Source organism: Chionomys nivalis, chromosome 24 (genome assembly GCF_950005125.1).
Source record: "Chionomys nivalis chromosome 24, mChiNiv1.1, whole genome shotgun sequence".
Taxonomy (NCBI): domain Eukaryota; kingdom Metazoa; phylum Chordata; class Mammalia; order Rodentia; family Cricetidae; genus Chionomys; species Chionomys nivalis.
Genome location: NC_080109.1, coordinates 3,740,911 through 3,767,097, shown reverse-complemented (window position 1 = coordinate 3,767,097; position 26,187 = coordinate 3,740,911). Strand labels below are relative to the sequence as shown.

The 26,187-nt window shown below is 38.3% G+C and overlaps 1 protein-coding gene across 1 annotated transcript in view; it reads right to left on the bottom strand.

Annotated features, from left to right (window-relative positions):
• Positions 1–12,317: 12,317 nt before the first annotated feature.
• Positions 12,318–26,187, bottom strand: part of Rbm46 (RNA binding motif protein 46) — a 28,899-nt gene continuing 15,029 nt past the window's right edge. Inside the window, exons 5-6 of the mRNA XM_057757169.1 lie at positions 16,876–16,935; positions 12,318–12,640 (exon numbers count right to left, since the gene is read on the bottom strand). Coding sequence (XP_057613152.1) covers positions 16,880–16,935 — 56 coding nt within the window. The 3' untranslated portion in view covers positions 12,318–12,640; positions 16,876–16,879. The remainder of the gene's footprint in view (positions 12,641–16,875; positions 16,936–26,187) is intronic.

Here is a 26,187-nt window from a genome sequence, read left to right as displayed (position 1 = left end):
CATTTACTGGGCTGGGCCTTGGATAGTCTAAGAGTGAAGGAATCTGGCTGAGCACGGCATCAGGTAAGCAGTGTGCAGCCACAGAGGTCTTTACAGTATGAAACAGGGCCTTAACAAGGTCATAGATCATAAAACATCCGAAGACCCCACAGGAGCCTTCACTATAAACGTATCTTTGTTTCACTGCCCTTTTAAAAGCTATTCAAACATCAATTCTTGACAGCATGGCTCTTTAAACACCGAGCTAAATGTGTTCTTTCAGACATTAAACATCGAATGAGGTCAAAGTGAAGAAACAAGAATCCTGGAGAGGACTGAGGAGTTCATCAGGTGAGTGTCCACAGAACCACTGAAATGGGTACCAAGAGAAAACATGGAGCTATTGCCCCAAGACTGAAATAGGAAGGTTTCAAGAAATAAAAAGTGAGCTCCTAATACTAAAGGAATCCTAAATCTTTTGAGTTTGACTAGAGTTTAGCTTATAGAAATATTTAACATAGAAATACAAGCAAACAATAAAACATAGAATTGGTACCGGGTATTTCCTTTATATAAAACTAAAGCAAAAAATAAATAAATAAAAAAAAATAAAAAAAAAAAAACTAAAGCAATTTAAATCTTTTTCAAAGTGGATGTACCTTTAATGCAAAGGAGAATCACTGAATCAACCATGACTTTGATCTTTGGTTGTATGTCTTTGATTAAATTGAATTTTAGTAATGTGCTCATTCCTCTTGTTTTATTTCATTTCTCACCAAAGAAATAAAAAATCATCCTGAAAAGGTTAATGTTAGCTCTTTCTGCTTCTTAATCTAATTCTCTAATAACATTCCCATTTTCTGAAAGTTGCTACAACATATTTCTCACATATTAATAGCAGTGCCACATTAATGCCTTGTGTATACGTAAGATATTAAAATAGGAATACATAGATACAAAGACAAGAATAAAAATGATGATGATAGTAGATCTGTTCCTAACTACAAACAATGCAAAGCCCTTTCAGAGTCTAACTAATGTATCAGACTCAAACAGCCAATATGGAACCTCTTGCTCCTAGACAATAGGCTTTCTGTCCTCAGAGAATAAATTCAGACTTAATGGGCTGACTTTGGTTATAGCAATAGAGAATTATCAGAGTAAGGCCTTTGGGGGTTCATAAAAACTTAAATATTTAGTAAAATATGCTTTGTTCCTGACCATCATTTCAAAAGTAATAGTGTAGTCACACTCTTTAAGGGACAGAATCTAAAGTTCCATCTAGTTACTGCAACCAACTCAAAGTCCAGGGTCTCTGGGTGAGTTTAACTCCCGGTACCTACATAGCAGTTTACAAATGGCCTATAATGTCTGATACCAGCAGCACCAGACAAACACTCATACACACAGACAAACAAAAAGAAATAAAATGTTTTTAAAAAATAAACCTTTAAAAAACATTGTGTTCACCATATATTATCAAAACTTATTTAGCATTCACCTTTTGATTTAAATAATAGAAATAAAAGAAAGAGTTGGGAGCACACAAACCGCACAGAATATTGGGACATGCATTATATCGCAGTAACAGCATCCTATTCTTTGGTCTTCATATGTAATTTTTCTTAAGCATATCTACCTTGGGACATGATTGAATTTTAAGCATGATCATGTTTCTCTTCTTCTACCACATTAAGCATCCTTGTAGCTCAGAGAGACCACCAAACATGTCACCCCTAGGTAGGGAAAGTCAGTGTTCCTACTGAGGGTATTAAATAGTTCTGTTGCTGTTGCACTTAGATAGCTTTCAAATCCTTGCTTCTGATAAATCTAAAGGACCCAGGATCAGCAGGTAGATCACCAAAAATAAATTTTTGATTAGAGCAATTATTCAGAAGGAATAAATGAGGCAGTGTTATATAATCATTCTCCAGTCCCTTCTGCTTATTCAAACAAACAGGTTTCTTGGCACTTAGGTCTAATACAGGGAGCAATGTGGGTAGAATTGTCAATGAGCTCGGTCTTTTCGGAGCAGCAAGTGATATTCATGCACAGATCAAAATGTGAATGCACCTGTTTATTATGCTAGGCTGCCTTCTTTTAGGGCCACAGGCCAATGTTGGAATACCACATGCAGGTAACCACCTCAGAGTTGGGTAGAAACATGTCCCCCAGACAAACCTCCTTTCCAGGACTGGGTAACATTACCCAGGAATCCGGTCCTCCGAGTCTATCCCTTCCTGGTCTTCTGGAGACTCCTAAAGCCAATCGTGAGTCACCCCTGATGCCAGGTGGAACCACAACCGTGTTACGGACCTCAGACCATCAAGTACACGACCAAGTCACTTACAGAACTGCCACCAAGAAGAACGGGTAATTCTGCCCATTTTTCTAAATTCTAACACACAAAACCCAAAGTAAGTTCCCACTCTTCATTTCCTTCTTTTTCTTTTCTTTTCTTTTCTCTTCTTTTCTTTCCTTTACTCTTCTTTTCTTTTCATTAGTACTAGTCAAAACCCAAGCATGCTTCCTCTAGCATCTGGACACTGTAGCTTGTTCCCTGAAACCTATCCCCTTCTGCCATGTGGCCGTGTGTCAAAAGGTACCGATTCCTCTCCTCCATCTTTCCTGTACCTGTGGAGACAGACTCCTCCTTGGCCCTGTTGTTTCTCTTTCAAACTTTAATAAAACTGTCATACTTAAGCAAAATGTGAGCAAATTCAGGGTTCTATCAGCAAGACTAAAATATTGTTCAGGCAGCCATAGTCAGCCTCAGTTTAGGCCCTAATGTAAGGCCATGAGCGGGCAAGCATTAAGGTTTGCCTCAATAAGACAAGGACAGGCTCTAACATAAGACAAGACTCAAGGCCCCTTCCTGCCTGCAACATCTCTCTCTCACCCTCCAGCGACACACTGCAACACTGACCGGAAACTGTCTTACTCTCTGCTTGGAAGAAATTTTCACAGTCCTTTTTTTGCAAATGGCTTCACTGGGGGCTGTGGAAGACAACAAGTACCAAAGATGAATGTGGCCCGCTCTTACTTCCAAGGCATGTAGGATGTAGGCGTGGAAGAGGGTGGGACTGCATTTGTAATTCAGTGGGGTGATCTCCTGTGTAATGCTGAGAATTGGCCCCTGTAATGAAGGCGACCACCTCCCCTCCCTCCCACCATTTACATCTACTATAGACTTGGAAACAACTAAACTACATTTATCTTTGGGACAGCTCTTAGCACTGCCCTTTGTATGTGATTTAATAGTAACTGCGGTGCATTGAATGTCTGCCACTGCCAAGCACTGCTCCAAATGCTCTTTCTATGCAATGAAGGATTTAACACTCCCCACAGGTGAGGTCTCAGCATCTCCATCTGACAAGCGAATGAAGCTGGTCCAGAAAGCTTCAGTTCCTGCCTGAGGTCACAGGTGTGGGAGCTGCTTTGCCCTCTCCTCACTCTGGTATTTCTGCCTCTAATTAGCATTCGTTGTGGGAAACTGAATCATCTCTGCTTGTTACCCAGCAAATGCACGGAGCTTATTATTAGTTGTGTGCCTGGTATGGTGGTGCTTCGACATGTTATCTTGCAGAATGCTGGTTTTCTCGCTCCTACAAATATGGAATGTTAACTGAAGAGATACTGAGTAAATCAGTCACATCACCAGCTACAAAGAATCACTACTGGCCTCCTCTTCTGCTGTTTTGATGCAAACAGAAACAACACAACCATTTATAAAAGTCAAAACAAATTACTTCTTTCTGTTAATGTGGGTTAGCCAGTAATAACTGACATCGTGAAAATGCTATTCACTTTTATTACCCAAATCTATTTTTACCAGTTGTGTACAGGATGTCTCTGTGTGTTCTTAAATCCTGTTTCCGTAAGTTTTTGTGAGATATCATACTGGGAATTCTTAGATCTGTAAGATATTTAAATGAGCTATTAAGCTGGGTGGTGGTGGCGCACGCCTTTAATTCCAGCACTTGGGAGGCAGAGGCAGGTGATCTCTGTGAGTTCAAGGCCAGCCTGGCCTACAAGAGCTAGTTCCAGGACAGGCTACAAAGCTATAGAGAAACCCTGTCTCAAAAAAGAGCAACTAAATCTAGTAAATTGATTTCCTCTGCCAGGGAACTTACTAAGGTGCCAGAGTGCCAGATAGACTCTAACCAACAAGCTCAGCCCATGATATCTGATCTGTTCCTCTGTGTCCTGTCTCCTATAAGGTGCCAAAGACTGTATTATAAAATTCACAGATGTAGCCGGGCGATGGTGGCGCACACCTTTAATCCCAGCACTTGGGAGGCAGAGGAAGGCGGATCTCTGTGAGTTCGAGACCAGCCCGGTCTACAGAGCTAGTTCCAGGACAGGCTCCAAAGCCACAGAGAAACCCTGTCTCGAAAAACCAAAAAAAAAAAAAAAAAAAAAAAAATTCACAAATGTATTTAATAGGTTACCACCTTCTGGAAACTTTCTGATCTTGTCTAATAAATAATAGCTCAACCATTAAAATATTTCAACACGAGAATGTGTAGTCAGTTCTGTTAAAATGCACTTAAATACACACACGTGCGCACGCGCGCACACACACACACACACACACGCGTGCGCACGCGCACAAACACACCTTAAGGAACCTTAAGACATGAAAAAGTTTTAAAATGATTCAAGAAAAAGAGCAGGGACTAGATTTTAGATTTGCTACAGCTGAGTTTGCCTGAGTGAACTTCAGCACATCACTAGAGCAGGATAGTACGTGAGTGCTGTTTAAGATAAAGTTAAAAACAAAACCTAGTAGATTGAAGCAGGCAAAAGTAGACGAAGACCTCCCCATTTTGATCTCCGCCACATATCCAGAAACAGTTTTGTCTCCACCATTTCCGGACTTTATTTTGCAATTTTGCTTCCATCAAAGTTCACAATCTCAGAAGGAAAATAAGAGAACAAAAGAAGACAATGTGGAGCCCAGAATTAAAGCCAAGGGACAGTGGAGAGTAAAAGGCTCCGGCAGGGTCTGTCTTTGCAAAGGCAATTTCCAATTGCACCGGGAGTAAGCAGCAAGGGCCACTTACTGCAAACCTGATTCCTTAATTAATTAGGTTACATCTAAATCAAGTAATGAAAACTGATGAGGAAATTGCTCTTGTGACCAAAGCTTTTTTTTTTATGTGTGCCTTAGGATAACACAGCAATAATCAGAAAGGACCAAACATCAACAAAGGCTTCATGAGAATGTGGAGTTTTAAGTCAGTGGATAAAGTAAGGGTGTGAATGTTCCCCTAAGATAGATAAAGAGCGGCTCGGAGTTAAGGAGCACTTACACTTCCAGAGGACCCATATCTGAGAGCTCTCAAATGCCTGCACCTCCTGCTCCAGGGGATCCAGTGCCCTCTCTGGCTTCTACAGGCACCTGCACACATGTGCACATGCCCACACAGAGACACATATACGCACACAGTCAAACCAGGTAACATGAGAAGTTAAAATAAATTTTTAAATATGATAGAAGATGACGAGACAATGGCATGGATCCATTGCTGTACTGAAGGACTGAGAAGCAGGTAAGCCGGTGGAATGACTTCCAATCCAGCTCTGAACCCAAAGACAGAGAATGCTAACGCCCTGCTCAAAGACAACCGAGCCGCGAGGGCAGCCTCTACTTTACTCCTTTTTATTCTGCTCACACAGGAAGCCAACTAGAGAGGTCTACCCACACTGGAAAGGAAAGCACAGCCTCCTGAGTTACCCACCTAATGCAGATGGAATAATGGCTAACTGAACAGTTGGTTACTTTGTACAACTAATATACACCAGGGGTTTGGGGGTTTTTTGTTTGTTTTTAGAATTCCTGAGGAGCTGGAGAGATGACTCAGTGGTTAAACACACTGGCTGCTCTTTTAGAGAACTGGCTGCCCTTCTAAGTTCAGTTTCCTGCTATGACATGGCAGTAACAATCTAACTACAGTCTCAAGGGACCTTCTGCCCTCTCCTGGCCTCCCCAGGCATTACAGGAAACATAAACAAAACAAAAAAGCGTCCTAGGCTAGCAAGATGGTCAGTAGGTAAAGGCACTTGCTGCCAAGCCTGACCATATGAGTTCAATTCCCAGAACTCACATGGTGGAAGAAGAGAAAGATCAGCAATAAGTGTCTTCTGAGCCCCCCAGTCCAGCAACAAAATGCCCCTGTCCACCATGATTCACAAATTAAGCCTCATTATTTGGGAGACGCTGACAACTTCCAAGTAAACGTTAGGCAGACTTTGGCTCCTCTTTGCTTCCCCTGCAGCCAGGAAAGTGGATATGCACACTGTCCAGATGTGGACACGACCTGGGATGTGGCAGAGCAGCTGACAGACGCTTTATTCTAAACTTGCCTCCTCCTCTCCATCTGCATGGGACGTGATAGGGAACATCAATCAAGTGATAACTGAGTTTTCTCCTGCTAGGAAAATACAACTGACTCTATGCCATCACCAACAATCCATAATATGTTGAGAAACTTAACCCGTGTAAACCTAAGACTTCTGTAAAGATCTCTCAGTGCATCCTTACAGGCCGCCTTGCACACAGAGGTGGTGGAAAGAGCAGGAACATAGGACAGGGGGAGGAAAGCGAGGGTTTTATTTCTCCTGCAGGGTTTCTGAAAAGCACATTGTGAACCCTAAAGATTATCCTTAGTAATAGGAAAATCTAAGAACCTAGCACAAATCAGTTTTCCTTTACTAATGGGAGTTTTCCACAGTAATGTGGTTTTACTAGAAAAGGTCCATGAATTCAGTCACTTCCAACAGATGCTCTTTCAAATGTCACTTGTTTATGTCGTTTCATTGAAGATGAAGAATCTTGCCAAAAGTCATCTTATTAAAATCAGATAAAAAGAGAAAAGTCAGGGGGGAAGAACCACTGTGCGTAGCTTGGTAAAAGGCCTTAGAAAGAGCTTGCAATCCTACCTTGCTCAGACTCCACAGTGCCCCACAATCCCCTGGGAACTTGAATTTGGTTTGAAGTCTACCAAATAGTAAATGCTTACCTTGAAGTCTGAGTCACTTCCTGATTAAACTAATAAATTGTTCTTAAACACTTTCTAGGCATTATGGTTTGTATCCAGTGATAGAAGGTAAACATTTGGCAAGAGAGCCTGGTATAGTGGAACACACCTTTTGTCCCAGGACACGGGAGGCAGATGGCCTAGTTAGTGGCTAGCCTGATCTACTCAGTGAGTTCCAGGAAAGCTAGGGCTACATAGTAAAATCCTTTTAAAACAACAGAGCCTGGCCTACAAGAGCTAGTGCCAGGACAGGCTCCAAAGCTACAGAGAAACCCTGTCTCAGAACAAAACAAAAAATAAAAATTAAAAAAAAAAAACACAAACATCAGAACTGGGTGATTGTGGTAAGATGATTTCTGCCATGAAGAGAGAAGATGGGATTGCATGTTCATAGCTGATTCCTCACTCAGGATTGGAAAACAGGAAAACACACAAATGATCTGAGAAATCCTTTCCAACTTGCAACCACAAAGGACTTCAGAGAAGTTGGTATCTGAGCTGAACCTAAAAGAGCTGGAGACGACCTCTCGTGATCGGGGCCACAGGACTTCACATCCTGTCCTCAGAGTCGCCTTTGGCAGCTTCTGTCACAGCAACAGAAAGTAGAGCGCAGCTTTCGAAGCCGAGATCGGATCCACCAGGATATCTGAGTACACCCACTGGAAGTTAGTCTTGAAGAAACATATGGAAAGCTTGAAAAAGGCTGGACCTCTCTGCATATCTGGGGACAGGTGGGAGGGGTTTCCTAATATTCTTACAAGCTTCCCTGTCTGGGAAACAGAAGCGTAAAGGCAGGTCACTGGGAAGTCTGCAGCAATGACTGTAGCAGAAGCATCAGTACCAAGGGCCTGCTAGCACTGTCCCATCCCGCACACCCACCCACAGACTCCCACCACCCCTTTTGCACATTTCTGCTTTGCACTGGCAACTAGGGACCATCTTCATATCAAATTCACACCATCCTCTGGTATCCTTACCATGGTATCACCAAAGAGTGCTCATAGATCAGCCTGCTAGACTAGCCCCCTTGATCAACACCCTTTAGAACCAGAACACATTAAATTGTGTGGCATCAAGCCCATGTGGTTGTGCTGAAACTCAAGCATTAAGTCTAGAACCTAAGACTCGGAGGGGAATATATGACGGCCGGGTGGTAGGAGGGCCATGCTGTCTTGCTGCCCAGGAACTGACTCTGCAGGACTCTCATATGGGAAAGTGTAAGCTATTAGCAGGAAGAAAAGCTTTGGAGATGGGGGCATCCACTCAGATGTCATATCTGTGAAGATTCCATTCTTTTTAAACTATGGATGTGTTGACTGTTAGCTCTCTGCCCGTTGGTCTGGTCCTGACAAGTTTTTGTGTTGTTTTTTTAACAACTTGACATTTAACAAGTTCATTTGGGAAGAAGGAGCCTTAGGTGGGAAAGTGCCCCCCCCCCCGCCAGACTGGCCTGTGGGAAGGCCTACAGGGTATTTTCTTGATTAATGATTGATATGGTGGGCCCAGCCCATGGTACAGGCAGAAACAAGGATTGTTGGCATCAGCCTGGTCAGGCTGTCCTGACTTGTATAAAAAAACATGCCGAGTAATCTGACCAAGCCAGTAAGCAGCATTCCGCCCATGGCCTTTTCTTCAATTCCTGCTTTCCAGCCTTTACTTTGGTGATGGAGTGTCAATGTAGAAGTGTAAACTCTTCCTGTCCATTGTTTTCAGTCATGGTGGTTTATGCAACAATAGAATCCATCACCAAGACACTATTTCTCCTTCAAGAAAGGAACTGCAGAACAAGAAGTGTGCATCCACTACATAAGAGGTCTGTTGCAGCAAAGATAGCACACAAGCAAAGAACACACATAGCCAGAGCAACAGGGCAAGAGGTGTCCAGAAAAGCAGCACCTTCTGGCCCTGTATGGATTTATATAAAGCTTTTAATAGGGTGTAGGACGGGGCTGGGTTCCTTTCCTCTTTCTTGAACAGGAACGGGCAGAATGGATCATTTTAAATGAGCAGGGACTTAACTGGGTGAGACAAAGTTGGGACCTCTGAAATTCCCAGAAACTTCTAAGCCATCATCAGATCTGCCTGCAGCAATTTACTCTGTCCTGCCCGGTCCCGCAGCTGTTCAGTCCCAAAGAAATACACAGAGGCTTACATTAATTGTATACCGGTTGGCCTATTATCTCAGACTTATTAACTAACTCTTACATCTTAAAGTAACCCATAATTTTAGTCTGTGTTAGCCATGTGGCTTGGTACCTTTTATCAGTGAGGCATTCTCATCTTGCTTCTTCTGTCTGGGTTATGACTGCAGATTGAACCTTCCCTCTTCCCAGAATTCTCCTGTTCTAGTCGCCTCACCTATACTTCCTGCTGCTGGCTGCTATTGACTAAGGCCAATCAGTATTTTACTAAACAGATACAACTGTCAGCAGTGTTCTCCACAGTACTTTCCTGCACTGGGTACTGAGTCATTACCATCCTCATCCCCTCCCTCACCTCCAGCTGTGGAGATGAGCAGCTTTGCTCCACCCACCACCCAGCCATGCTACACTCATGTGATTGGAGGAGGAAGTGAGGAAAGTTGTGCAAAAAAACAAATACCACATCACTGCAAAGATACCCCCCAAAATATCAGCTACTATGTGGCTTCTTACACTTACCAGTGTTCTAGCTTCAATATTATAAGGACCATAGCACCCTCAACAGGGGCCTTCAACTAGACTCAGATTAAAACCTGTTCAAGTTTAAAGAACAGGTTTTTGGCAGAAGTCCAACCTGACACCAAAATTTACGCATTTACCATTACATCACCATGGATCTTCAAATCTTATGGGATTAAAGCTCTCTAAGTTGAGGTGTTTTTTGGCTCTCCAAAGTGAAAAGTCCATGACAAAATTTGTGATAACTTATAATTTGGGCTATTACAAGTGTTTTTTATAAAAAAAAACTAAATGTGTCTGTTTTTCTAGCTTAGAATCTGAGTCACCTGTGTCTCATGGGTACTCACAAAGCAGTCAGCATTCACTGCCTGTTTTCTGAATGATTTTACCCAAGCGCCTGTCATGTATGTGACAGCTGGGTTGTGAAATGTATGCAGCGCTCATTCAGTGTCTCTTCTCTCTTAAAACCAGAACATCTAAAGCACGGGACTGCAAAGGCAGCAGGCATGCTTTATGGGAGATAACCCTTCTCTAGCACTGCAAAACTGAGACTCATTTACTCTTCTTATAACTTCCTGCTGCTACAAAAATCAAATTAAGCTGTAAGGGAAGTTATTTGCAACTATTTCTAATTCTGTGTACGCAAATCCTGGCTCTGGCTCTACCACTGTTGTTTTTAATATTCAATATTTAGATATTAATGATATCTAGAATATCTGGTATCAACTATGAAAACCATCATAATTAATCATGCATGCTATAAATGATGAAATCAAAATTATCTGAATTCATTAATTATTCTTTAGTAAACAAGGGAAACTTCTGTAATTCTACCAACAAAACATTTCTATTGGCACTTGAAAATGATTCTACTTTTATTGTACAAATCTCTTTATAATATCTGACCCTTTGATCTCATGAAGACATTGAAACTGCAACTGTTGACCTGGCAAGTTAAACTCTTCTCAAAGATGAGAGACACTTGTGTGTGTAAATTTTAATAAAAAACAAAACACACATTAGTAGCAACATATATTTAATATTGAAGAATCTGAAGTATAAAAATTAACACATGATTTCAACATTTAAAAACATTAACACTTCTTGCCAAAACAATGAATATCAAAACATAGATGAAATATAACTATAAAAACCTTAAATTTATTAACAGCAAAATTATAATTTATTTGTGTAACAAATATTAACAAAAATATTTAGTTACTTCAAGGACCACAATGGTTGACTGATTTTTCATTATGACTGTCAAAAATTTGCATCTTAATCTTTTTTGTCTCATTAATTCTTTCTACATAATAGTTAGATGCTTCTGGTTACATAACTATTCCAAACTCCACTACAGATAGTGATCCTTGGTAATCTAGTCTAGTGTAAACACTGTCTTTAAGTACTTCAATAGTTATGAAATGATGCTTTACAAAGTTGTTATACAAAAAGAACATAAACTACTGGAATCTTTTCAAACTAGGAATTAGAAAGTCCCAAAGTTCACAAAGAACAGTGGTAGTTTGCTACCACTAACTTTTAAATGTGTCTCTGCTAATCTTACCACTCTTGTAATTCTGAATTATAGTTGATGTTTAATATGTTAAAATATATTGTTTTTAAAGTCAAATGTGCAAACCCAATTCTAAAATACAACAGTACTTTAATTTTCATGCCTTATACAAAGAAAATTTATACTACTGTATCCAGACTTTCTTCAGAAGAATGAGGCCTGATTGGAGATATATAGTCGTTGTCCAACATGGCTGCCATTAGCAAGTGATATTGTTGGTGACAAGGGATAACTTGGATAAGAATAAGGCCTTGAAGTATAAGGAAGCACGCTGGGCGTCCCAGAAGAGAGGGTAGCGCTAACAGGGGAAAGACTATTTATTGAGCTGCGACGGAAATTGTAGTCTGTAAATAAATATATATGAACAATTATGCTGCACATCTTTTATGGACACAAATTTAATTCAAGAGACAAACATTCAGACAATCATGGTTTAACATAATGTTCTAACATTTAAATACCTGGTGATACCGTAATGGTGGTGGATTACTATCACTGCAGTGCAAACACAACAGTTACATCAAGTCAGGTCTCTTCTTAACTGACAACACTGCTGGGGAGATCTTACAACAGGACATTCTTGGCTATCTTTTTCTTTTTAACACAGAAAAAGAGAACCTCTGATTTCTCTTTAATTAACAAAGAAGTAAATTTGGTTTTATATATATATAAATATATATATATATAATGAATGAGAAAAAAGAACAGCAAATTTGGTTTCTTTTTTCTTTTTTTTTTTGAAACTATATCAAGCATCAAACCAGTATAAACATTTACCCCTGGACTTCTGGTACAAACTAACTGTCCAAAATTTCATCATTTAAATGCTGGCACAAACAAACATTCATATAACAAAACACATCAATTTAACATTAGAGTCTCACTGGTACCACAAAACAGTAAAATGAATCATCTCTACCAAATGAACTTCAAAAACCATTATTAACCTAATAGTATAGAAAAATATCTAAAATTAACCAAATTATTAAAACAATTATATTTGAAATTACTATTTCAAACAAACGTTCATCTTATGTACCAATAATTTCCTGCTTCCTTAATTATAGTATTTCTGTATGTGTGTGTTTTATTGACCAAATTTGTAGATCCTGTACTTTCCAAAAACTCAACTATGCTCTTGACTGCAGTGTAGTCAAAGTGGCGACTGCTATTGTAAAATAATCATTGGTAGAAGCTGTGCTGTTGTAATGGGAAGTGGAATAGGTCGTTTAATGTACAGGTCAGGTTCTCCCCCCAGTATCATTGACTATGAGCCCTACAACACGTGTGCATCAACTTTATGTTGTCATGGGACTTAATATGTAACCAACAGGAATGAGACCAACTGCAGGAGAGTAAGCTCAAGCAACATCAGAAAGGACCTATTTAAGAAAAAAATAAAAAATGAAAATCAGTTGTAAATAGGTTTAATTGCTAGCATTGTAAAACTTTAATTTTGTAAACAAATTTTTAATGAATGGTACTACAAGATCAACAGAGCAGCTTGTTTTAAGAAATCATAAACATGTTTTGTTATGTCCAAAACAGTGTTCAAAATATTTTGGATATTCTGAATTGAGAAATTACTTTGAAACCATTTACTTTTCTAACATCAGATTTATTCTTTTAAAGAATCTACTTTATCCAAGGGTTGAGGTATTAAACATAAACTAAAATGCAAGATATTTTATGTATTGATGAATAAATTGCCCTTTAAAGTTCTGATTTTTCCTGTTGAAGACTGGTAGACACATACAGTCCCTTAGTAGCCACATACCTTTAATGTACCAAGTTTTTTTAAACTTTACTAATGTAGTCATCAACAACATGATTAAAAGTGACTTCAACAGACAGAAAATGTAGTTTTCAAGGAGCTATCATGCTTTCATTGAGTTTACACCAATTCAAGAGATCAATGGAACTTACTAAAAAATGTGGACTCAGAAAGTATCTCCAGAAGATGATGTAAAAACGAGCTACAAAGCGGGCTATGAGCATAAGATTTAGCATTTCTGGCAGTCCTCTACCACAAACCTTTAAGCAAACATGGATCACCTACTATATTCTCGTTTTTAAAGAAAACTATATTAAATTCAAAATTAGAAGATGACTCATAACATTACTCATATAAGATGATATGAGAAAAACCTCCAAACTACTGCAAGAATTGGGCAAGTGAAAAACTTGCGAGATGTTTATTAACACTTCACAAGAACTTCACAAGTAAGTACTACTCCTAAAACCATTATGAATCTAAGTACATTCAGGAAAACAACCGGCTGATTAGAAAATAGAACACATGTTAAGATAATAAATTAAATGTAAAGTGAAATATATAGTTAAATAAACGTAGGAGTAGGAGCATATTTCTTTGACACAATTTACATATTATAGAAAACAGAAAATGAAAAAAGAAAAAATGAGTTAAAATTCCAAGCATGTACATACTTGTCCCCACCCCATCCCAGTTGTTCCTCTTCAATTACATCTTCAACTCTTCAGTCCCAAACTGAACTCTACACCCCTTTCCCCTTATTAATGAACGAGAGGGAGCCAATTTCAGAGTTGAAGTTTTACAGCTGTCTTGACAGTAAAAACTGAAGCACAATTTGCAAACAGTAAGACACACTGCACTCATGTATCGGATTTGATGGTTACATAAGCTTATGTCATCAAGTCACCTGTCTCTTCCCAGTCTGCAGTCACTTACTAACTCTACTACCATGGATTCATTCATCTGGTTTTGGATTTTGTTATTTTTAAAATATTTGTTATTCTAGCTTCTTTATTTAATATAATTTCTAAGACTCAAGTTCTCTATTTCAGCAATTTCTTCCATTTTATTGTTAAGCATTTCTCAGCTGTATGACTATACTATGATTTTATGCAGTCATCTGTTGATGAACATGTAACTCTCCTAATACCAATCTCTTACAGATATGCTCTATGCTCATTCTTACATAAACCTTTTCATGATTTTTTTTTCCTTTGAGGTAAATACCTAGGAATAGGGCTGCTAAGGCATGGGGTAGAGATATTATGCTCTAGAGTATTCAAACAGTAAAATAGGAAACTGCCAGTTGGTCACATCACATCTTCCACAACAGCACATGTGCACACGTGCACACGGGGTGGGGTGGAGGTTGCTGCACACTACATCTTACTCTGGCTGGCCTGGAATTCACCTTGTAGAAAAGCTTGGTCTCAAATTTGCACTGATTCTCCTACTTTTTCCTCTTAGATAATGTAAAAACAGGTAGGCACCACAAAACCTGGTCTAGTATTCTTAACTATAGCTTCACCAGTACATATGTATTCCACTGTGGTTTTAATTTATATTCCTTTATAACTAATAATGTGTACGTTATCTATGTAAATATCTTTGCTATCTAATTCGAAATTGAAAATAGAGAATGGACTGAAACTTTACGAGCTGTTAATTCAAATGACTCCAATTCATATGAATGACAAAGACAGCTGATTTAGGTTAAGGCAGATCCATAGGTCCACAGGTATATGGGTACAGAACAAGCTAAAATTTTCAAATCTCCTGATTCGTAGGAAGGTACTATTTCCAAGATTTTAAGAAACCTTAAGCAGGATATTTGAAAGCAACCATCTCCAAAAGCCTCCAAAGGCCTCCATCCCGACAGGGCAGGTGCACAAGGGTCAAGTCGAAGGCGCTCCTCTCTAAGCAGCCTGGGTGTGGCCTGTACCTCTTCGTTTTCACAGCTTCTCAGTGCATACAGCTCTCTGCACATTTTCTTATGTGCTAAAATTTTGTAATTTCAATTGTATTTGTGGGAGATCGACCATGAGAATGTTCTAACAGAGCTCTCTCCCGTGTCTCACGTATCCCAGGTTATCCATAAACTTGTACCAGGGATGAGCTTGATTCTAATCCCTTTGCCTTTACTTCCCCAGTACTTAGAAATAACAAGAAAGCATGAACAACAATAAACCCCTCTAGAGACGAAAATTCAGCACGTAGGCAAATGGTAAAGGAGGAGCAGATGTAAAGACAGTGCCCACGACGCTCAAGTTACTCCAGCTGCTTTCCTTTTGAAGAATCAAGAAGCCCAAACAAACCACACTGGGAGATGTCAACTGCTCCTATGAACTAGAGATCACAACGACAGACTCCTCCCACTGCTAGTCTCTCCTATGCACTGAGATCATGACACACCCCTTTCTTCATTATTCACCATTTTTTTATTTTACATACCAACCAGTTTCCCTGCCTTTCTCTCCTCCCATTCCCTGACCTCCCTTTTACAGCCCCATCTGCTCCTTCTCTGTCTCCATTCAGATGGAGTAAGGAAGGCCTCTTATTTGCTTTGCTGATGGAATCAGCAAATCAAGTTGAAGCATGACCAAGTTTCTCCCCACTGCACCAAGGCTGAACAAGACATCCCACCACAGGGAATAGGTTCCAATGAGCCAGCTTATGCACTAGGGACAGGTCCTGGTCCAACGGCTAGGGGCCCCACAAAAGATAAGCTACACAACTGTCACAGATGCAGAGGACTTAATTCAGTACCATCCTGGCTCCTTAGCAGACCATTCAGAGACAAGCTCCTTCTAATTCTAAAATCTAAACTGTCTGGACACAGCCTTCAGGGAAAGAACCATGATGGGAACTGTAGATCTAGGGTTCAGAACGGGTCCCACACTGTAGCTCACTAGATATATCTGGGCCAGACTCAAGAGAAAGGCTTAGACTTAAAGACACAACTCTTCACGGGTTTCAGTTTTGCCAGTCCTCACAATCACTCTAAGACAAGCTTTAAACTCACGAGGTTAAAAGAAGGTGGCTCTAAAATAGCACTGTGTGCTTGAAATTTATGTAAGAGTTAAGACCTGCAGCTAGTTTTGCTAAAATGTGTAAGGATAAATTTAAGGTCTAAGATTTAAGTGTCAAGAATAATAAACATATTTCTCATAGACATTAATAAGGCTAGCACTTAGTACACGCCAAAGAAGACCAAACAAGATCAGGAACAACAGAAGCCTTCTAAAAGTGTTGAAGCTCTCTCATTGCTCCCTTTGATAATGCTGAATTAAGGCACACACTGATGAAGTAACCTCCTCAGGACACAGAATTATTACACGGGCTGATCCCTTCACATGTATAAAAGGGTTCCTGGCAAATCATAAACTGCCTTCAAACTGCCCCACAAACAGTCTCTATTGTGCTCTGGTGAGGAAACAACAAACTCAATTTTTATAAAAATAATTTAGAGTCAAAATATTATTGTAATAATGTAGAAAATGTCTCATTCTCAGCTTAGTTTGAGAAACACTAAATAATTGAAATGTAGCATTTACTCTTAACTATATCTGATTTAAACTACTATTTACAATCTTGGTAGTTCAATTTAGATATCAGAACATTGTCAGGTTCAAAGATTGGAAAATATATAAAATATGGAAACTCATTTAACTTTTAATTTTTCCTTAATGAGTCTTTAGCTAGTAAAACTATTATAAACAAAATACCACACAGGGTTTTATCAGACAATTCTAGGCATTTCCTCATGGTCAAGAGAGGATTAGCTGAAAACTGTTTTCCTGGGAATGAAATATACCACAATATTCCTAAGAGATGTTTTCTTACCTGCTTATTTTCTCCAAATTCTTCTACACAGGTCCAGGCTGAAGAGACTGTGTTCCCTGTCTGTAAGCAGTGAAGACAGAAAAGAATTGAGTCCTTGGGTTAATGTTATCCCTATCTTGGAAGTGCATGGAATCCTTGATAACTTTAGTTGAAAACTTTTTGGTTAGTAAGTAAGAAAAAAAAATGGAGAAAAAGAGACAAATGCCAACCAACAGGTATCATTTCTTGACTCTGAAAAGACGAACAAGAACTATTTCTGATATCTACATAAAAATCCTGAGTTAGTGCATCATCTGAAAAAGCATGTCTAAGGCCTTACTCATAAGTGGATTCAGGAAATACTCTCCTATTAAGAGAAAGGATTTTAAAAAGTTAAGTGAGATTACATAACTTCAGAGAAGCAAAGAAATGTAAGTAAATTCAGGAAATGTAAATGTTGTAGGTATAGCTACTTACACATGAGCTATCATTTCCTTCCTGCCTTTAGAAGAGACAGATGGACAAAATAATACTGAACTACAGAAACTTGCCTGACAGTCACCTTTCCAAACATAGTTCCAGGGCAACACCTGCATCTATGTTAGCCTCATCATTTCATATGTCTTGAACCCTTCCATCAAGAAGATATATCCAACTCCATGCTAAGAAACTACATACAAGTAAAACATGTCTGATGATCTCCAAAGGCACTGCAGAGTTTTAAATAATGTTTTAAAGATAATTCAGTATAAAAAATGTCTCAATAACTTGTTAACACATAATGAACTAGGTAACAATCGATTCTGTTTTAAACACAAACACCTATCTGAAATCATTGACAACAGTTAAGAGAATAACGAACCATAGGGTAATGATTGTAAGACACATGGAAAATCCAAAGAGGTATAACTTTCTTTGAGAATTGTCTTTGTCCCTGTAAGGATTGGTCAATCCTCAAGAGAAAGATGACACAAAGGGGAAATTATACATGGAAAAATCACTGAGGTTCAGGGCTAACAAACTGAGAGCTGAGGAGGAGCTACTGTTAAGGCAAGATCAACCCTGGTAAAACTGACCTCAAGTAGACCAGCAGTGTGAACTCAAGTAGACCAGCAGTGTGAACTGAACTCGACTAGACCAGCAGTGTGAACTGATCTCTAGTAGATTAGCAAAGTGACCTGAATTAGAGAGCTTCTCAATTCTCATTGGTAGTTAGGCAATATAGACTTTTCAATTATTTTGCACCTCTGTGATGAGGAAATAACTTCTCTATGAGTAAAGGTAACATCATGTTAGACCTTAAATTCTCTATAATTTTTCATATGCAATATCTGGTATTCAATTAAAAAATCAGTTATACTAGGAAATAAACTAGATCATCTAGAGCAAACAAAAATAGCAGTCAAAAAAGCAGATTCCTATAACATTTAAATAATAAAGCTTCAAACTAGATATTAAGATAATTATGTCTTGACAGTAACACATAAACCCACATGTAAACCAGTGAGAAAACAGAGGACCTTGAAATAATTCATTCTTGACAGAGGTGCTTACTAGTATACATCAGAGGAAAGGCAGTGATGGAAGTTGGGAATCTGTTACAGGATACACTAAGCCTCTATCCTCCATGCTACACAAAAACCAACTTAAAATGGATCAAACATGTAATGTAGCTGAATCTTCTATAGCGGAAACATGTCAAGATATGGGATAGTAAGTGACTCTTTGAATAGCTTGGGACACAATGGCAAGGACTGACAATGAGACTGCAGCAGACCACGTCTCTGCACAGCAAAGGCAGTAGAGAATGAAGAGAGAGCGTTCCAGAATGCGAGAAAACCTGTCAGCTTCTCAGCTGACAGGGAATTATTATCCAAAATACAGAACTCATCAAATTTGTTATCAAAAAAACAAATTATCTAACCAACAAATAAGCAAATGAATTGACGAAGAGAGTTCTCAAAAGAAATATAAATGGCCAATAAACTTAAGAAAAGGTGTTCAATATCTTAGCCATCAATGAAAAGCAAACACTCACAAAGAATAGGGATCTGTGTCTACTGCTAGCATGGTGTGAATCAGTGCAGACAGGTACTATGCCAAACAGTATGGAGTGTCCGCAAAAAATCTAAGAATGATGACATGATCCGTCTATACCAGACTTCTGGGATATATACAAGATTCCATCTCTGCACACCCCAGACATATCTGTACATCCATGTTTACTGCAGTAACAGACACATTAACCAACATAATGAAATCAGCCCAGCAACAAATGACCAGATAAAGGAAATGTATTATATATACACAAAGGAGTTCTATTCAATCACAGGAATGAAATTATGAGGCTACTGAGATGGCTCAGTGAGTAAAAGTGCTTACTGCTGAGCCTAACAACCTGAGTCCAATTCCTGGGATCTACACAGTGGACGGACAGAACTGATTTCTGCCCTTCTTCTGGATGTCATGCACCTGTGTTCCCACACACATACACATGTACACATGCATAAACACATATGAATCGATGCTTTAAAATATTTTTAAATAAAATCATGGCATCTACAAGATAATGGACTGAAGATCTTCATGTTATATGATATAAACTCAAAAAGATTAATATTGCATTTCCTCTCATGCAAACTCTATATTTAAAAGTAAAACCCCCACAAAAGTAGTGATATTATTTGGAATGAGAAATGGGACCAGTGGAATGACTGAAGAATGACAGAGATTATTGGGGGTGGATATAATCAAAAATATAACATACATGTATGATACCATGATGTTACAATGAAATCTACTTATCTTGTATGATTAGTGCACACCAAGGACCTGAGGAGATAGCTCAATAAACTGCCTGCTGCACAAGAATAAAAGGACTCAGCTCGAGGTCCCCAGCACCCATTTGCTTTAGTAAATGAAGTAGAAAACACCAGATGCCAACCTCTGGCCTCCACACGTACATACACATACATGTCCATATAGTAAAAATGAGTGTTCATATAGTGTTCCTATAGTGGGAATATTCATACATACATGCATGAAGAGCATAGGAAAATACACTAACAAATATGAATGGTAATAAATAAAAGTTGCTATGCCTAATATACTCAGGAATTTTAAGGTTAAAATTATTTAGAAGAAACTGGAAGTCCTAAATTGAGCATGGCGACACAGGTCTGTAATTTCAGCTCTGAGGAGAATTCCAAATCTGAAAAAAAATCCAAATCAATATTTCTTACCAGCATACTAAGAAGGAAATACTCAGATTGAACATACAAGAGGGCAGAAAATACTGAAAGGAAGTGTAAAGGCCTACCAGGTGTGTAAGTAGAATGATAGAGGCAGAGGAGAAGTAGATATCTGAAGACAATATTAGACTTTTCTAAGGCATGCTATAAAACCTGGTAACATAGCAAAAATAATCTTCCAAATACCAAATATATAAAACACAAAACAAATAATTCCATCAGTATATCCACACAAAATCAGAATGTTTTTAGATAGATGCTTCTGTTTTTAATGTTTAAAAACAAAATTGCTTGTTAGCCTAGACCATCATATGACCCATGTACACACCCCACTCATTCGTGCCGACGTGGCACTAGTTCATTATGTGGTCCAGGTGAGCACACATACCGCTGGCTTGTGCTTGGGTGACACTACAGAGTCGTGGGGAGTGGCAGTCTTCCATGACTGTAAAGAAATGGAATAGGGGCTGGTGCAGTAGGCAAAGCATTAGCTATGTAATTAAGCCTGATGAGTTCAGATTCCCAAAACCCCCTTCAAAAGCTGGATACAGTAACACTGTATTAAGCTTCTGTAATACCAGTGTACTTAGATGGGGAAACCAGACACAGAAACAAGACATAATCAAGCAGCTCCCAAGATAGCTAGCAGAAAACAAAAATAACCAAAACCCTCCTCTAAACAACGTAGAAGACATTCTCCAACTCCTGAAAGCTGTCACAGGCCACCAAAGACACGTCCTTCTCACACTCACATAAATACCTTACACACGCACACCAACATTTAAAGAAGCTATTACAAGAGCTGTGCATGAGCTTAATCTGGAAAACTGATAGCTTGGCGTGCACAAGACCAAGACCATCACCACCACCCTCTGCTACACAGGGAATGTGAGGACAGCGTGGGCTAGAAACCCTGAATCCAAAACAAAAATAAATAAATAAATAAATAAATAAATAAATAAATAAATAAATAAATAAAATAAAGAACAGTTCTTCACAATTTGAAACAAGACACAAATGTAACAGGAAGTGAACAAAACTGCTACAAAACATCACATGGATCATCTTCAGAATCACGTTAAAGAACCAGAACAAAATATATATAAATGTATAGGTTTCAACAAAATACAAAATGAGAAAAAAGGCCAAATTATGGAAGAAAAGAGGATGTGAGAGGAAAATAAAAGCATCACCAAGTGCACAAAAGACTACACACAATGTCACTAAGATGACACAGTCTGTATACTTAGTTTACATGTAGTAAATAATGAGTAAAAATTAAAGGCAAAACATTGGGAAATATGACACCTATTGATATAAAATATTCTTATTAACTGTGATAAACTATAAAACCACTGATTCTAACAGGTTATCAAAACCAGATAACACAAAGTAAAAGAGAGCCCAAATATGAAGACTATTAAAATTCCAATGTCTGTTTTCAGTACAAGTGTGGAATGGAAACACTAGAATACAGAAACTGTCTTCTCTATGTGACACACCTGCCAGCTACTCAACTGGAGTTTTGTAATTTCGTTTAAATTTTCAATATCAATAAAAACAAGTAAACAGAGAAAAATACTGGAATTTACATTTAAATCACCATCAACTACTACTTCAGTGGAATACACACCTCCCTCAGTATTCGCCATCCATTCATTCGCCACCACTCATAATTTAAATGTCCCTGTGTCAGTGCCTACAATTTCCGTATCACAGATTATCTCCTTTCTAATTCTTCCTTCTTTCTACCCAAAATACAATCAAAATTGATTTTCCTCAGACTCTTTCAACCTTAAACATATGTATCGCTTTCAATTATTTGAAAAGCAAAGGAGTAATAAATAACAAGCATTCACCTATATAAGGAAGGGCACAGAAACAACCAGTTCTCCACACACAAAATTCCTTTACTTTATAAATCTTTATGGATCAAAAATGTCTAATAGTAAATAGGCAGGCATTGTGGTACGTGATGATAAATCTAGCACTCAGAAGTGGAGGCAAGATTACAAGTTTGAGGCATGGCTAGCCTGGGCTACATAGTGAGTTCAAAGGCCAGCTTGAGCTATACATTAAGATCATGTTTAAAAATCATAAAATACACTGTCTAATAGTAAAGAGCCACAAAAAAACAAGGCTCCTTTTATATTCTTTCAAATTCTTCCCCAACCCATAATCATATCCTGATTTTTAAAAGATAACCATGATATACTTAATTGTAATTGTTAATCATTATTGCTTTTTAAAGGAGCTTTGTTATATATTTATATTGCTTTATAGTACTTTTTTAGTTTTATTTGCCTAATTACATTCTCCTTGTTTAATCTTTCAGTTTAATAACTATGCATTTTATGTTTTACATATTTTACTAACAGGACTTTTAAATGCATCCCAGGATAAATAAATATTTACGGATTATATAGTCTCACTATAGTCATGCCCATACATACAGACTACACTTTAGAGTTGACCAGACAATTTTCATCACATAACACTTAGCAGAATTTCAGAATTCCAAACTTAGAAAGCTGAAAACAAAACTCATTGTTCAATAAAACATTAAACAAAAGCTTAAGAAACTAGAATAATTTCCCTATTCCAATAACAGAGTATTTGTCATCGGTAAACTATTTTCTGAGTCTTTGAACATTTATGAAAGAGCCTGGCCATCTGCCCCAACCAATGTTAGTTAATGTAGCAACTTCCTGTTATAGCAAAACCACAAAAAAAAAAAAAAAAAAAAAAAAAAAAAAAAAATACAAAAAAAAAAACACACAAAAAAAGAAAATCCAGAAAAGCTCCTTTAAAGGTTGTGTGTGTGTGTGTGTGTGTGTGTGTGTAGGCATGTGTGTACACACGTGCCCATGCACATACAGAGGACAAAAGAGGGTACTAGATCTCTTGGAGCTGTTAAGAGGTCCATGGGACTTCAAGCTCATCGTGTGGGCCTTGGGATCCCAGCTCTGGTCCTCATGACTGCATAAACATTCTTTACCTCTGAGCCATGGCTCTGTCATCCCAATAGACTTCAGAGAAGTGAGAATTTTTCAATGCCGGGCACATAATCGAGAGAAGTGACAGGTATCTACCTATATGTATTTGAGTACAAGAAATAAGAACAAGTATACTAAGTAAATCCCAGGCAAAACAAAAAACAGAGTAGGAAAACTTTCGCATATTTGTAATTCCCCTACGAACCAGGAGTCTTTACAGAACATAAAATCTATTTTTTCTTAAGACTCTCCTCTTTGCCTTTAAATTTTAAAGAAAAACGTAATTTTTTCATGTTCTGGCATCATAATTAAGCTTGTGCATGGAACACCTAAATTTTATAGAAGGGAAACCATCAAGTAATTCTTTTTCTCTTTGGTTGGGATCCCATTAAATAAACAGACATTTCTATGCTAATTTTTAGTATAATACACAATCTCAAACTTGTCTAATAAAGGTTAATAATGGCATATCTGAACCTTATGAATTCTGTGTTTCTAAATTTTAATAAATTATTTACTACCGAACTGGTCCTTCTCCAGTCAAAAATTAAGAAAAGTAGAAGGGAGGGAAGTTATCCACATATATGACACACATTCTGCCAATTTTATGACATTCATTTTTCTTACGGTTTGGGTCAGTAAACAAATAGACATGAACATGTACTGCTGAAATAAAGTTAAGATGAAAAAATAAATTAACAGGCCCATGATCTTGAAGTAATCCACAAGCAAAACAGGATTACAAAAAATGTTAATAGAAAAACATATAACACACTTTAAAATATGGGAATGAGCTGGGCAGTGGTGGCACACACCTTTAATCCCAGCACTTGGGAGGCAGAGGCAGGCGGATCTCTAAGTATAAGGCCAGCCTGGTCTACAGAGCGAGTCCTAAGACAGGTACCAAAGTTACACAGAGAAACCCTGTCTTGAAAAACAAACAAACAAAAACAAAAACAAAAAAATATATATGGTAATGAAAAATCAAAACATAAGACAGAAAAGGTAAAAATAACCACAGGCATACCTTGTATCTAAAAGAAAAAGCTAAAGTTTTATATCATGGGTTTACAATTTTTACTAGTTCATGTTTGTCAACTACATAAAGTGTAGCTCCTACACAAAGAACCAGCTATGAATTTGTAAAATGTTATTTGTTCTTATTTTCTTTAAGTGTTGACCTGCAAGGTCAGTGTGCTGGGCGCAAGCCTAGTTTCTATACAACTCAGGAGCGCAAGTTGTTCTCCTGGGACTGGAGTTGTAGATGGCTGAGCCTCCATGTGGAAAACAAACCTAGGTCCCCTGCAAGACCAGCATCTCTTCACTGAGAGAGCACTCAAGCCCAAAGTTACATTATTTTAAAAACTACATCATTTACATTATTATAAAAATTACAAAGTTATATTATTTCATGAGCAATTACAAAATTATCGTGCCACCTGTTAGCCATCGGCTAATGTTCTCCGATGACTGTGGACCCACACATTTATTTCTCTGGGCAGAAGAGCATTGTGCAGCAGACAAGAGTACTAAGAACGACAGATACAACTAAGTTATACGCCCAGTCCCAATCCAATACACTTTTTAAAAGATTTTAGTCTTTCAAATTATGTTTACATGTGTGGATCTGTGCATATGAGTGCAGTGCCCTTGGAAGTCAGAGAGGATGATGATGGATCCCGCCCTGCTCAGAGCTGCTGTGAGCCACCTGACACAGGAGCTGAGGAGAAAACCCTGGGAGTCCTCTGGAAGAGCAGCACTCTTCACTGCTGAGCTTTCCTCCTGCCCCATCCTATATACTTGTTAGTCTAAATTATAGACAGAATTATAACACACGTCATTATATTATCAGTGTGGTAGAAATACTATGACTATTAATTCAAATCAATATATAACAGGTTATATTTAGTTACCTAACAATTTGCTTCCTTAAAATATGAATTATTGCCTAAATAAAAATCCAATTGTAGGTATTATAGTTCAAGTATAACTTTCTAGAAGACAAATGGGGCCACGCATAATTAATACATGTCTACCCAATAATAACCACTTTAAAGAGCACCAACACCCAAGTAGTTACTGATTTTCTCGTTTCTTAAAACTTCTGATTGAAGTAACTATGATTTGAAACAATTGTGCTTCCTTCTGCAAGCCTACAGGCAAGCCTATTATTCTGAGGTAGCATGCTACCAGAGTTCAGACAGAGCACACCTCTATACAAAGGATAAAGTCTAGGACTGGTGAGATAGTCGATATTAGCTATAAGTTTATCTGACTTTAAGCAAGTTCCTATAAGCAAAGGTATATAAGATAATTTTAGAACATCGGAGTACAAAATGGATGGACATAGTAATTCCAGCATTTGGGAGGTAGAGGCAGAAGGACCAGATGTTTAAGGCCTGCCTCAACCAAATAGCAAGTTTGAGGGAAGGCTGGGATTCATGAGATCCTCCCCAACAAGAAGAAAAAAAGAGTAATAAAATAAATCCCTGTGAGTAAAAGCCTTACTGTGAACACCTGCCTCCAGTCACTAGTCCACTTACTACATTAGTGTCTCAGCGAACTGTTCTGCATAGTAAATACTAATTCACCAGAAACAGACTCAGGAAAGGTGGAAGAAAACCGTCGTCCATGCTCATACTAGACTTCCAGACTCAAAACCAAGAGACAACACAGGAACTTAAAATAAAAACAAAAAAACATCCTTTAAAATCCACATGAAATCATGTACTTAGGCGACACCATGTGGCAGAACTATGAATTGTTGCTAACATCCACCATGTGTGGTAATATACTTGAATATTTAATATGAAGGAAAATTTAAAACCATTGCTTAAAATGAGTTAAATGACCAAGCTAGAAAATCAATTATCGATACAAAAACACCTACTAATGAATATATCAAAGAATGAAATTTAGAAATGTATTGGGCACAGATACGGGAGGCACACAGGATTGTTCCTTTAAAGGGAGGGGGCACAACTTGTCAACTTCCCAGAAGGCTGGCAGTGAACATGGTTTTACAGCCTGGTGACACCTGCACTTTCTGTGTGGTCAGCACTCGAGCTTGTCCCATCTATAGAACC